Below are 12,500 nucleotides of genomic sequence, written 5' to 3'. Positions count from 1 at the left end.
TGAAAGCTATACACACACACGCTTACACTTACACTTAAACACATACATACACACACACACACACAGCCTGTCACAGCTGCATGACACTCAATAGGCTCAGCAGAACCAGCATATATCCATAAAGTTATGCTAGGGACCACACTGTATACGTGTACACATACCTGAGGGCTGGGGTGCGTTGCTATTCTTTAGGGTGGGGTGAGGGTTATATCTATTTATCTCATTACTCCAATGTCAAGATATAAGTAGCACATGTTTGGTAACGTTTCTTAAATAATAGATGTAAAATGTCAACCCATAAATATAATTAACCCATTAACAAACAAACAAATCAATCAATGAATTGAATGTTGATTGACTGAGTTTTCCTTAGAGGCCATCCTAGGCCATTAAAGGTATTTGGGGACAACTCATGTGCTGTCATCTATCAGCGTAGATGGAGTTCTGCAGTAATGAGTATTGAGCAACATTGGCTCTTCCAGCTGTTTGTTCTGGGGACAAGGTGGGTGGATTTGCCCCAGCGGCCTCTAAGTCTAGTGGGCTTGCCCCGTATACGTTATGACTGGCAGGTGAGGAGGGTGGTTGTTTGCTCAGCCTTGCTGCAAAACCTGCACTGAACCAACCTTTTCAGCAACAGTCTTACTGTACGTCTGAGTTATTGTTTACTGTAACCTTGTTTCTTTTCCTCTAAGCTGCTCTGAACCGCTCTGCATAAGGATCGGTGTAGCGGCAGTCTAAACTACACAGATAGACAGAAGTCCTTGACCTTATTTACGACGGATTACTTCAATAAAAACAAGCAAGTGGATTAAGAACTGCGGCTGCTGGTGGAAGTCTGAAGTTGATGTCTTTTCCTATATTCTTCTTCCCAAATGGACTGTCAGGCGTAATAATGTATGTTCTTGATTTATGTTATATGTTGTTTATGTATGAGGACAAAGAGAGCAAATGTGTGGGGTTAGAGAAGTTAAAGCCGCATGTAACTTTTCTACTGCGGCAAGTTACTCAAGGAAAAAATATCTGAATGGAAAGTTTCTCAAGATTAAAATGCACAAGGCAGTCAGTTCAGGGCTTTGTCCCCCGTCCTGGAAAATGTCATAAGCTTAGTTTTTTAATGTCTGACGTGAGTTTCCCGGTCTATCATCAAAAAACTGTAATTTGGGGTTTTAATAAGGTAATGTAAAAAATCTTTTGCCGTTGTCTGGCTGGAAGACATGCTCAAAGAATTCAGCTGCCTTTGTTTCCGTTAAAGTAAGTCTCGGCGTCATTCAGAGCATCCACATTTTCAAACGTCTGTCTAAAAAGAGACTCAAGCTTAAGGGACTCAAGCTTAAAGGACTGAAGCTGGTGAAGGCACTTAAAGGTGATGAGAAAACAAACCTAATGCTGCTTGAAGGAATTGAATAGATGTGCTCATAACAGCTTGAGTCAGACACCCCTCTCTGATTTGACGAGAGCATTCGAAATTCTTGAATAAGTAGGGTCATGGAATCGTTGTTGCTATGGTTACAGAGATCAGTTGGTGGTTGGTGAGCAGGTCTTTCTAACGTGATGTGAACAGATAAATCACTAGTTATCTGTGGGTCATGTGCGGGAGACACATGGTGCTCCTCCATGTGGGTGAACGAATGGGTTACGGAACAAAGGAAATGGCTGAAATTCTTCTGCAGAGCCATGATTCTCACCACACCTCTCCCGCTCAATGGCAGGGAAGTGAAACTGTGTGTGTGTGTGTGGGGGGGTGCATGCAAGGGTGTGTGTGCCATGGTGTGTGTGTGCATGCTAGGGTGTGTGTGTGTGTGTGTGTGTGTGTGTGTGTGTGTGTGTGTGTGTGTGTGTGTGTGTGTGTGTGTGTGTGTGTGTGTGTGTGTGTGTGTGTGTGTGTGTGTGTGTGTGTGTGTGTGTGTGTGACGCTCGCATGCAAACGCACGTCACTTGGGGACATATTGACGTGTGATTTGCACATTTCTGAAAATACGATCTTCTCTTCCTCTCGCAGGATGAATTCACAAGATGGGCCGAGTTGGAAGAACGCTCTGGAATAAAAGTGATTCAGATGTGACAGGTGACGACAAACCACTAGTCCTCCTCCCTCCTCCACTGGCGAGCATCGCTGACTCATGACCGAACAGAGCAAGTGGAAACCGTGACTGTTGTCGTCTGATTCACTGCCGCCCGGCGGCCATGTTGGATCACGGTTAACCTTCCATTGAGAAGTGATATATATATCACACCGCCCCCTGCCTTTTCTCACATCCAGAATTATCTTTGCACGAGGATGTGAAAAGCCATTCATATGTTTTTTTTGCTCCAGACATGTATTGCTAGATATAGCGTTAGATTGCGTTTTTGCTGCTGCGCACTTTGCTGTGGTCCTCTGAAAGTCTCTCCACCAGCCTCCGGCCCACTCCTCTCTCGGGAGCGTCGGCGTTTGGTTTGACGCGGTCGCTTCGAGAGGAAAGCGGGAGAAAAGACCTGGACTCATCGGGATCTGCGGCCCCGTTCCTCCCAAAATGGACGTCCTTGGGGCCAGATTCCTCCGAGCGCGTACGGTGACCGACTCCCAAGTGGAACCAAACACTCTTTTTCTAAATACGGTATTACCAGACCCTTCAGGAGACGCCGAGATGACCGGCGTCTTTCACTGAAAACAACAACAACAACAACAACAACAACAACAACAACCAGTTCAGGGGTCGAGGATCCCAGGATGTACTGCCCCAGGAAGAAGCGTCCGACGCGCGACGAGGACTTCTCGGCCATGGTGGTGCCGTCGGTGCGAGGCCTGGGTTACCTCGACTACACCATCGAGAGCCACGCCTCCCGCTCGCTGAGCGCCATGGACGAGTTCCGGCGCCACGACCTGCTCTGCGACCTGGTGCTCCGCGTCACGCAGAAGGACCGCACCGTGGACTTCAAGGTAGGGGACCCCCCCCCCCCCCCCCGCAAAACTCTGTTCATGCTGGGTAGCAACACACCTGTATGGGAACACCTGTAGGACACAGCTGTATGGCACAGCTGTATGGGAACACCTGTAGGGCACAGCTGTATGGGAACACCTGTAGGGCACAGCTGTAGGGGAACGCCTGTAAGGCAACATCTGTATGGGAACACCTGTAGGGCACAGCTGTATGGGAACACCTGTAGGGCACAGCTGTATGGGACCACCTGTAGGGGAACGCCTGTAAGGCAACATCTGTATGGGAACACCTGTATGGCCACACCTGTATGGGCCCGCTGCGGTCTGGTGCAGAAGGAGCAGAAAGATCCTGCTGGTAAGATTTACTCAGAGTTGTCATTTGTTAGAAATCCCGTAGCTGTCCGTCAACGCTGAGCCAATGAGGCCCACACACACACACACACACACACACAGCGTTATGGTACCTCCTCCACAATGCGGTGACTTCTTACCTGAAGCACCTTTGTGTTGTTTTTGAGAACCCTCCCGTTCCCGTGATCCCATCGACTCTGTGATTTGTTTTGTCCAGGTCCACAAGCTGGTGCTGGCCTCCGTCAGCCCCTACTTCAGGGCCATGTTCAGCAGCAGCTTCAAGGAGGGCCGCGCCGCCGAGGTCACGCTGCGCGACGCCTGCCCCCTGGTGGTGGGGAAGCTCATCGACTTTGCCTACACCGCCCGCATCACCGTGGGGGAGAAGTGCGTGCTGCACGTTCTGCTGGGGGCGATGAGGTGAGACCGGGACCTGCTGGGTCAAATTCCACCGCTGCTCTGTGGGGGATACATGAGGACGTAACCACGGTGATGCATCAAATGGTCAAACGTTTGATCGTGGGGCTCTGTCAATAATCAACCCCAAAAATAGCAAAAAAAAATTAACAACAAAAGAGCAACACCATGAAATCCATCCTAGGGAAGCCACGCCGTCCCTGGTGTCTCTGATTGGCTCACAGTGTTGCCATGGGACAGCCCCATGCTGTACTCTTAAGTTGATTGGTCTTCGGGCTCCTCTTTAATCAACGTATCAACGTGGAGAGGCAGACGGCCATAAAGACAGCGCCAGCCTACTAACTGGTTCCTTAACATCCAGCCATCCAGCCTGTGCGTTGTTGCGTGGTGTCTCCTCCTCCGTCAGGTACCAGATGGAGGACGTGGCGAAGGCGTGCTGCGACTTCCTGGTGAAGCACCTGGAGCCCGCCAACGTCATCGGCATCGCCCGCTTCGCCGAGGGCCTGGGCTGCGTCGAGCTGCAGCGCCACAGCCGGGAGTTCATCAACACACACTTCAACGAGGTGGGTGTGGTCGGGGGCCTCCTCTCCACCTCCAACCGCGAGCCCGCCTTCCCGACGGCAGCACGTGCGTGGGGTCCTGATTGCTTTGGGCCGGTGTCTCTGACGTGGACCGACAGGTCACATGACCAGCCGGGTCACACGACGAGTTCATTCACTTGACTTGATGAATAGATTCAAAGGCTCTGCTTCTCCAAACGGTTGCTTGTTGCTTCCTCATGTTGTATGGTTGAATTGTTGCATTGTTGTATGGTTGTATTGTTGCATTGTTGTATGGTTGTATTGTTGTATTGTTGTATGGTTGCAGTGGCAGCTGCTGGTCTTTCAAAGAGGGTAAGCAAATTTTCGGCCTACATCATATAAATTGTCAATTTATTTATATGTAAATTCTGCTCTCTGTTCCTTTACAAGGAAATGCTCTGTGACCCTGTCATACCAACTAGCTGTCCTTTCCAGTAACTTGACCAGTTTCCTCTCAATGGCCAGCAGAGCTAGGCTGCTTAAACGGCCATGGCCCATTGTGTTACAGGTGTACGCTTTAAACAGGAGAAGCTCCTATCTACACCTGCAGATGTAGCTCCAATTGTTGCCACTAATGAAAACAGTTTGTAAAGCTGAGGCATTCCACTGTCCAACTCCATGTCTTTAAGGAACACCTTACACAAATCACACAGCGTTCCCCTGTCACCCTGCAAGTCCTGATCTGAATACAGGACTTGAAGTTCAGCCCTCAGGCTCCCTGAATCAAAGTGATGGCCAAATACCAAAACGATATTAAACTCGAACAAGGAAATGTGGGAATTATGTTGAACTGAAACAAGGAAGTGTGTGTGTGTGTAAGTGTATGAAAACAGCTGTTCTATGCAGCCCCATTGAATTCACTGGACGCTGAGCTTCAACAGGCAAATGCACTGTGACGCTAAGGGAATGTATGAGAAGGAAATCGAGTCAGTCGACCTGCGATAAGCGGCTGATTCTGAACAAACTCGTCCTCGAGATGGACGTGTTCTAACACATTTTTAGTAAATGAAATGTTAACACAACAGTATATATTTGACCGTTTAATTTGTCTTCATTTTAGGGGAAGCCGAGCTTCCCTTGCAGTCTTAGAGAAATCGCCACTGTATGGTTGTACGGTTGTACTGTTTTATGGTCACCCTTAAATAGTGTTAGAATGTGGAAAATGGGTTTACATTTTTGAGATCACCACTTTAAAGTCACAAAAACAAACCAATTCTCTTCAAATCCCCTCAAAACAGGAAGATATGGATTGTGTATGAGTGTCATGTGACCGGATGGACTGATGATGAAGGTGTTCTCCTCACTGTTGCCAGGTCACCAAGGTGGAGGAGTTCTTCAGCCTGACCCACTGCCAGCTCCTGGAGCTCATCAGTCAGGACAGCATCAAGGTGCTCTGTGAGTCGGAGGTTTGTAGTCGCGTCTGGTTCAATCTGGTTCAAACTGGTCCTTTCTAGTTCAAACTGGTCCTGTATGACATCAAACTGGTCCTGTCTAGTTCAAACTGGTCCTGTATGACATCAAACTGGTCCTGTCTGCCTCAAACTGTTTCAAGCTGCTCCGGTCTGATTCAAACTTGTCCTGTTTGGCTGAAACTGGTTCAAACGGGTCCTGTCTGGTTCAAACTGGTCCTGTTTGGCTCAAACTGGTCCTGTCTGGTTCAAACTGGTCCTCTCTGGCTGAAACTGGTCGTGTCTGATTCAAACCGGTCCTGTCTTGTTCCTGTCTGGTTCAGTCTGGAGACGACATGCCGTCAGTAGATGTAGGGAGTAGAGACGACATGCCGTCAGCACAGACAGGTGTGTGAGAGCTGCTGCTGTCCCCCCCCCCCCCCCCCCAGGTGTACCAGGCCTGTACCAACTGGGTGCGCTGGGACGTGGACGGCCGAGCCCAGTACCTCCACGCCCTCCTCAACGCTGTCCGCATCTACGCCCTGCCGCCCAAGTTCCTGAAGAACCAGCTGCAGTCCTGCCCCATCCTCAGCAAGGTACATCCCCCCCCCCCCCCGCCCCGTCCCGCCTCCCTCTGGACCAGGCTGGTCCTCATAGTGGACCAGGGTCTCCCTCTGGTCCTTATAGTGGACCAGGGTGGGTTCATAGTCCAGAGGCAGTGGGTTCGATCCCCACGGTTTTGCAGGTCACCTGAAGGCATCCCTGAGCTACAGGCCCTGACCTCTACGACCCGTCGCTGAAGTCACTTTGGATAAAAGCTGAATGACTGTCTGCTGAATGACTGAATATTAAATAATAGAACCTCCCTCTCCTCCCCTTGTTGTATGACGGTTTCCTTCGTATCTGCACGGAGGGTGTAGTGTCGGTTGTGTCTGCACATATGTACGACCACTAAGTGTTTGCTCCGTACTTTTATCTTGCAGGACAACTGCTGCAAGGACTTCCTGTCCAAGATATTCCAGGAGATGGCGTTGAAGAAGCCCCTCCCCCCTGCTCCTCTCCGTGGCAACCAGCTGATTTACGTGGCCGGCGGGTACGAGTCCGTCTGTTCAGTCAGCGTCTCTTCCGTGAGAGACGGCCGCACTCAAAGGCTGACTCTTGATGAAAACAGAGGTTATGTGTAGCTGTGCACGCTAGTCATCTCTGCTCTGTTTGGTTTGGATTCAAGCACTCATTTGATCCAAAGAGAATTCCAGTGAACTCAGGTCCAGGTCATTAGCCAGGCAGGGGACGGGCGCAGGTCTGCGGACGTCAGGGACCAGACAACGCCTTCAGCAGGAACACCCTCCTGTTGCAACCACCCTCGTGTTACACCACCCTAGCCCTGCACTTCCCCTACACGCCTAGTGTTACACCGCCCTAGCCCTGCACTTCCCCTACATGCCTAGTGTTACAACACCCTTGTGTTACACCACCCTAGCCCTGCACTGCCCCTACATGCCTAGTGTCACGCCACCCTAGTGTCACACCGCCCTAGCGTCACACCACCCTAGTGTCACACCACCCTAGTGTCACACCAGCCCGTTTTTTAACCCCGTGCGTGGTGTCCTCCTCCGCCCAGGTACCACCAGCGCTCGCTGCCCACCATGGAGGCCTACGACCCGGGGAGGAACGTGTGGCTGAAGCTGGCCGACATGGAGGCGCCCTGCAGCGGCCTGGGCGCCTGCGTGGTGTTCGGCCTGTTCTACACTGTGAGTCGGTCAATTAGTCAGTCAGCCAGTGAGTCAGTCAGTCAGTCAGTCAGTCAAGCTCTTGTTTGTTTAGCTTTGCGGCCGAACTGCAGAACAGAGGAAACGAACACAACAGGAACAATGAAGTGAAGAGTAAGAAACTGAATTCTGAAGAAGTCTGAATCATAGTGACACCATTGAGCGGAAGATTAAAAACCAACGATTTTTAATCTTCCGAAGATGTCCACACTACCGGAGTAGATGACGCACAGATTGGTCAGCTCTCGGTCACATGACGCCCACCTGCTCTGTGATGGGATGGTTCTCAACCCACCGCTGGCTGCTCTAGATGAAGTGGCGGCGGCGGCGGCGGCTAGTGGCGGCGGCTAGCGGTTCAATAGCACGTGAACGGTACATGGCGTTGTCTCTCTCCCCGTGCGGTGCAGGTGGGCGGCCGGAACCTGTCCCTCCAGGCCAACACGGAGTCCGGGGCGCTGTGCTGCTACAACCCCATGACCAACCGCTGGTCCACGCTGGCCTCCCTCAACGCCCCGCGCAACCGGGTGGGCGTGGGCGTGGTCGACGGCGCCATCTACGCCGTGGGCGGCTCCCAGGGCTCCGCCCACCACGCCACCGTCGAGCGGTAAGCCGCCGGGAAAAAAAAAAAGCTGACTTTCACTGTAAGAGCCGCGTTTGGTGAAGGTCTAAACCGCATGCTTTGAGTTATTGTTTTGTATTCTATGTGATTATTATTATTATTATTGTTATTAAGATTGCATATTGGCCATGGACCCATGAGGCTTCCGTAGAGTCATGACGTCCGAGGTGGTGACATCACGGGCGGAAACAGAGGTAGAAGAAGCCTACGGTTCAACACAGTTGAAATGTTCCCTTACGTCAAGCAAAAGGTCACACTAATTTGAGAGACAAATCATTTTAGGAGTCAAGGCTGGGGCGGGTTTTGTTTGTGGTTGGATTCTTTAGATATCGATCTTTCTCTCACGCGTTTCCCCAAAGCGCCCTCCCTACCTTTTAACGTTGTTAAGCAAATATGGCAGACATATCGGACGCCTTTGGACTTTGGCCAAAACCTTTGGTAGTCCGAAGCTTCTTAACGCAATGAAGGACACAGCGTCTGACCTTGACCCTGAGGTGAAGTCATGTGACTGAATGATCTCCAGACGCTACGGTCTGAGGTGAAGTCATGTGACTGAATGATCTCCAGACACACACGGTCTGAGGTGAAGTCATGTGACTGAATGATCTCCAGACACACACGGTCTGAGAGATCATTGAGCTCTGCCAGTCAGACCGGACTGGCTGCTGCCGGGAGCCTCTTTCCGGGAATGCTGATCCTGTGGGGAATGCCCTCCGTCTGGTTGTGGTGAAGTTGGTCTGGAGGTGGTTTCCTCGTCAGGCGGCCGGTCCGAATGATGCTTTGAAGCCATAAGGAAAGGAACAGCTTGAAAAATCCAAGGTTTACCGGTAAAACTAGGAAGGAATTCCAATCAGCCTGCTCCATGAGAATAGTCATCATCATGATGCAGCAGAAAATCCCTTTCTCTCTCCCCCTTCAGTACCTCTCTCTCATTAATCTCTCTCTCCTCTCCCTCTCTCTCTCTTACCTCTCCCTCTCTCTGTCTGTCTGTCTTGTCTGTCTCTCTCTCTGTCTCTCTCTGTGTCTCTCTCGCTGTGTCTCTCTCTGTCTCTCTCTCTCTCTCTGTGTCTGTGTCTCTCTCTCTCTCTCTCTCTCTCGCTCTCTCGCTCTCTCTCTCTCTCTCTCTCTCTCTGTGTGTCTCTCTCTCTCTCTCTCTCTCGCTCTCTCGCTCTCTCGCTCTCTCTCTCTCTCTCTCTCTCTCTCTCTCTCTCTCTCTCTCTCTCTCTCTCATATATGTGTCACGTAGCCGGACACTAACCCTAACCTGACCCTAGCTCCTCCCTAAACCCCTTCACCGCTGCGCTCCTCCCCTAACCCCCTTCACCGTTGTCTCCGTCCCGGGCAGGTGGGATCCGGACACCAACAGGTGGTCCCTGGTCTGCCCCATGGCGGTGGCCCGTCTGGGCGCGGGCGTGGCCTCCTGCGGGGGGGCTCTGTACGTGGTGGGGGGCTACGACGGGCTGATCCGCTGGGACACGGCGGAGCGCTACCAGCCCGACACCAACACCTGGCACCCGCTGGCCCCCATGAGCACCGTGCGCAGCGGACTGGGTGAGGGGCCCGGGGAGTGTGTGTGTGTGTGTGTGTGTGTGTGTGTGTGTGAAGCTTCCCCCTCATGGGTAACGCCTCTGCCCTCCCACCAGACATGATGCTATAATAACGTACCATTAATATTCACTAAGCAGTCATTTAGCAGACTGATTGTAAACATTATCACCGAGGAGCAGATAGGGGGGGGGGGTTATCTGATATCTTAGATCAGATAATTCTACAGATATCGTTGGGGTCGGAGCCCAGTGGAGACCTGACCCCGGTCTCCACTGACCCCTGACCCCCGGTCTCTTTTCTCCCCTGACCCCTGACCCCTGACCCCTGACCCCGGTCTCTTTTCTCCCCTGACCCCTGACCCCGGTCTCTTCTCTCTTCTCTCTTCGGTCTCCCCTCAGGTCTGGTGTGTCTGGACGCCTACCTGTACGCGGTGGGCGGCTTCGACGGACGGAGGCAGCTGTGCTCGGTGGAGCGCTACAGCATCGCCCTGGACCGCTGGGAGCTGCTGGAGCCCATGAGCCAGTGCAGGAGCGCCCACGCCGTCACCGTCCACCAGGGCCGCATCTTTGTCCTGGGTCAGTCCCGCACGCCGGGCCCCACACTTTAGTGGCTGAGTGACTGACTGACTGACTGACTGACTGAGTGCCCGAGTTGTGTAGTGAGTGGATGAATGAGTGACTGCTTGAGTGGCTGCTTGAGTGACTGCGTGAGTGAGGGAGTGACAGAGTAAATGGTAAATTAGTTCGTTTTCACTGTAACGTTAACTTTACAGTGTAATAACATCATTCATCTGTGTTCTGTATTTACTCAATCTCGACAATGTTGTGTGTATGTGTGTTTTTCTGTGTGTGTGTGTGTGTGTACATGACATGTGTCCCCCTGTCTGTCTGTGTCTCCCTGTCTCCCTGTGTCTCTCTGTCCGTCCCTGTGTCTCCCTGTCTGTCTGTGTCTCCCCGTCTGTCTGTGTCTCCCTGTCTGTCTGTGTCTCCCTGTCTGTCCCTGTGTCTCCCTGTCTGTCTGTGTCTCCCTGTCTGTCCCTGTGTCTCCCTGTCTGTCCCTGTGTCTCCCTGTCTGTCTGTGTCTCCCTGTCTGTCCCTGTGTCTCCCTGTCTGTCTGTGTCTCCCTGTCTGTCTGTGTCTCCCCGTCTGTCCCTGTGTCTCCCTGTCTGTCTGTGTCTCCCTGTCTGTCTGTGTCTCCCCGTCTGTCTGTGTCTCCCTGTCTGTCTGTGTCCCACTGTCTGTCTGTGTCTCCCTGTCTGTCTGTGTCTCCCCGTCTGTCCCTGTGTCTCCCTGTCTGTCTGTGTCTCCCTGTCTGTCTGTGTCTCCCTGTCTGTCTGTGTCTCCCTGTCTGTCTGTGTCTCCCCGTCTGTCTGTGTCTCCCTGTCTGTCTGTGTCCCACTGTCTGTCTGTGTCTCCCTGTCTGTCTGTGTCTCCCCGTCTGTCTGTGTCTCCCCGTCTGTCCCTGTGTGTGCAGGGGGCTTCAACCAGAGCGGGTTCCTGTCCAGCGTGGAGGTCTTCTGCCCGGAGACCAACACGTGGACCGGCCTGTCCGACATGCCCTTCGGCCGCAGCGGCATGGGCATCGCCGTAACCATGGAGCCCTGCCCCGGCAACCTGCCCGACGACGAGGAGGAAGAGGAGGAGGAGGAGGAGGACCAGGGGGGAGGAGGAGAAGGCAGAGGAGGAGGAGGAGGAGGAGGAGGAGGGAGAGGTAGCTGAAGGAGCAAGGCCACAATCGGCGGCTGTGGCGTTAAATACCTCCAATCACAAACATTGAAAAACAGATCCACTGCCATCGCTATTAGTGTGTGTGTGTGTGTGTGTGTGTGTGTGTGTGTGTTTCATCTGTTTTAATTATTCGTAGCAGTGAGCAGAACAACAGTGACCTCATCAAGTCGCCTGGTGCTATCGGGAGCTAACCTCCGCTAGCAGAAAGCTCAGCTGGCGGAGCGCTCGCCGAACGTGTGTTTTATGGGGATGTGTTCATCATGTCTGAGGCCTCCCTCTCCCCACCCAGTCCGTCATACAGGACTCAATGTGACCCAACAATGTATATTACTGACCCAGTAACGCTAATCTCTGCTCTTGTCTGTTTCCTTATATTCTCAAATTTCTTCCTTTACTCTCGCTCTCGCTCTCTCTCTCTCTCTTGCTCGTTCTCTCTCTTGCTCGTTCTCATTTTATTGACCCTTTGTTTCAGAACATTGTTCTCAACATACTTCCTCACTATTTCTGTTTCTCTCCCTTTCTCTTTCACTCTCTCTATCTAATCTAATTCCCACTTTCCCACTTTCCTTCACCTTCCCCGGTTCCGTGCCATGGGTTCATGGGAAAAGTGGAACTCCTTATTTGCATTGGTGTATTTGCACTGGCACAATGTACTACTGAAAGTAGTACGTAGTAAGTATTCACGGGATTAAATATACAAATTATAAATGTTTTCTGTTCGTCGTACTACGTTCATATCCCTATTGGAGCGACTATGAAAACTCAAATTAGCTGTTACCTAACTGTGACCTGCGGGTGAGTGTTTCACTTCGTCCAAACGGACACTAGATGGCGCCACACTTTCATAAACCACCAGGATACGTCCGATACGGTTCTCCTTTCGGATTAACAATGAACTATGGGGCCTTCAGATTATGGCGGACAGCTAGTCATGTAGGAAACACGTGTTGTTTAACATATCACCACGGTATGTCACACACAGGGTGTGGAGAGGGTTGCTGCACATGGTTTGAATTTTTTTTGCACGATTTGCGAAATGTGTCGATCATGTTCGCTTCAGTCGTGTGGCCCGTTGTAACGCGTAGTCACCGCTGTTAGTCATCGCGGCAGACCGGTTATGTGTTTACCTATTATTATATACCTATCTCTCCCCTCGCCTTGCCTGTGTGTCTCTGGCCTCTCC

The 12,500-nt window shown here is 51.7% G+C and overlaps 2 protein-coding genes across 2 annotated transcripts in view; both read left to right on the top strand.

Moving 5' to 3' along the window:
* keap1a (kelch-like ECH-associated protein 1a) overlaps window positions 1-11,984 on the top strand; it is a 14,158-nt gene extending 2,174 nt beyond the window's left edge. The window contains exons 2-12 of the mRNA XM_084481798.1: window positions 2,000-2,920; window positions 3,489-3,688; window positions 4,092-4,248; window positions 5,580-5,672; window positions 6,104-6,250; window positions 6,638-6,747; window positions 7,276-7,405; window positions 7,831-8,027; window positions 9,388-9,593; window positions 9,989-10,165; window positions 11,064-11,984. Of these exons, the coding sequence (XP_084337924.1) occupies window positions 2,711-2,920; window positions 3,489-3,688; window positions 4,092-4,248; window positions 5,580-5,672; window positions 6,104-6,250; window positions 6,638-6,747; window positions 7,276-7,405; window positions 7,831-8,027; window positions 9,388-9,593; window positions 9,989-10,165; window positions 11,064-11,308 (1,872 nt within the window). The 5' untranslated portion in view covers window positions 2,000-2,710 and the 3' untranslated portion in view covers window positions 11,309-11,984. The remainder of the gene's footprint in view (window positions 1-1,999; window positions 2,921-3,488; window positions 3,689-4,091; window positions 4,249-5,579; window positions 5,673-6,103; window positions 6,251-6,637; window positions 6,748-7,275; window positions 7,406-7,830; window positions 8,028-9,387; window positions 9,594-9,988; window positions 10,166-11,063) is intronic.
* Window positions 11,985-12,208: 224 nt separating this feature from the next.
* The window catches only part of LOC311362302 (single-stranded DNA-binding protein 3), a gene marked incomplete at its 5' end in the record, with an annotated part of 8,074 nt that continues 7,782 nt past the window's right edge, over window positions 12,209-12,500 (top strand). The window contains one exon of the mRNA XM_084482127.1: window positions 12,209-12,250. Within this exon, the coding sequence (XP_084338253.1) occupies window positions 12,209-12,250 (42 nt within the window). The remainder of the gene's footprint in view (window positions 12,251-12,500) is intronic.

This window comes from Micromesistius poutassou (assembly GCF_964030765.1).
Source record: "Micromesistius poutassou genome assembly, chromosome: 17".
NCBI classification, from domain to species: Eukaryota; Metazoa; Chordata; class Actinopteri; order Gadiformes; family Gadidae; genus Micromesistius; species Micromesistius poutassou.
Note: the sequence above shows the minus strand (reverse complement) of the source record. Positions and strands in the feature narration are given on the sequence as shown.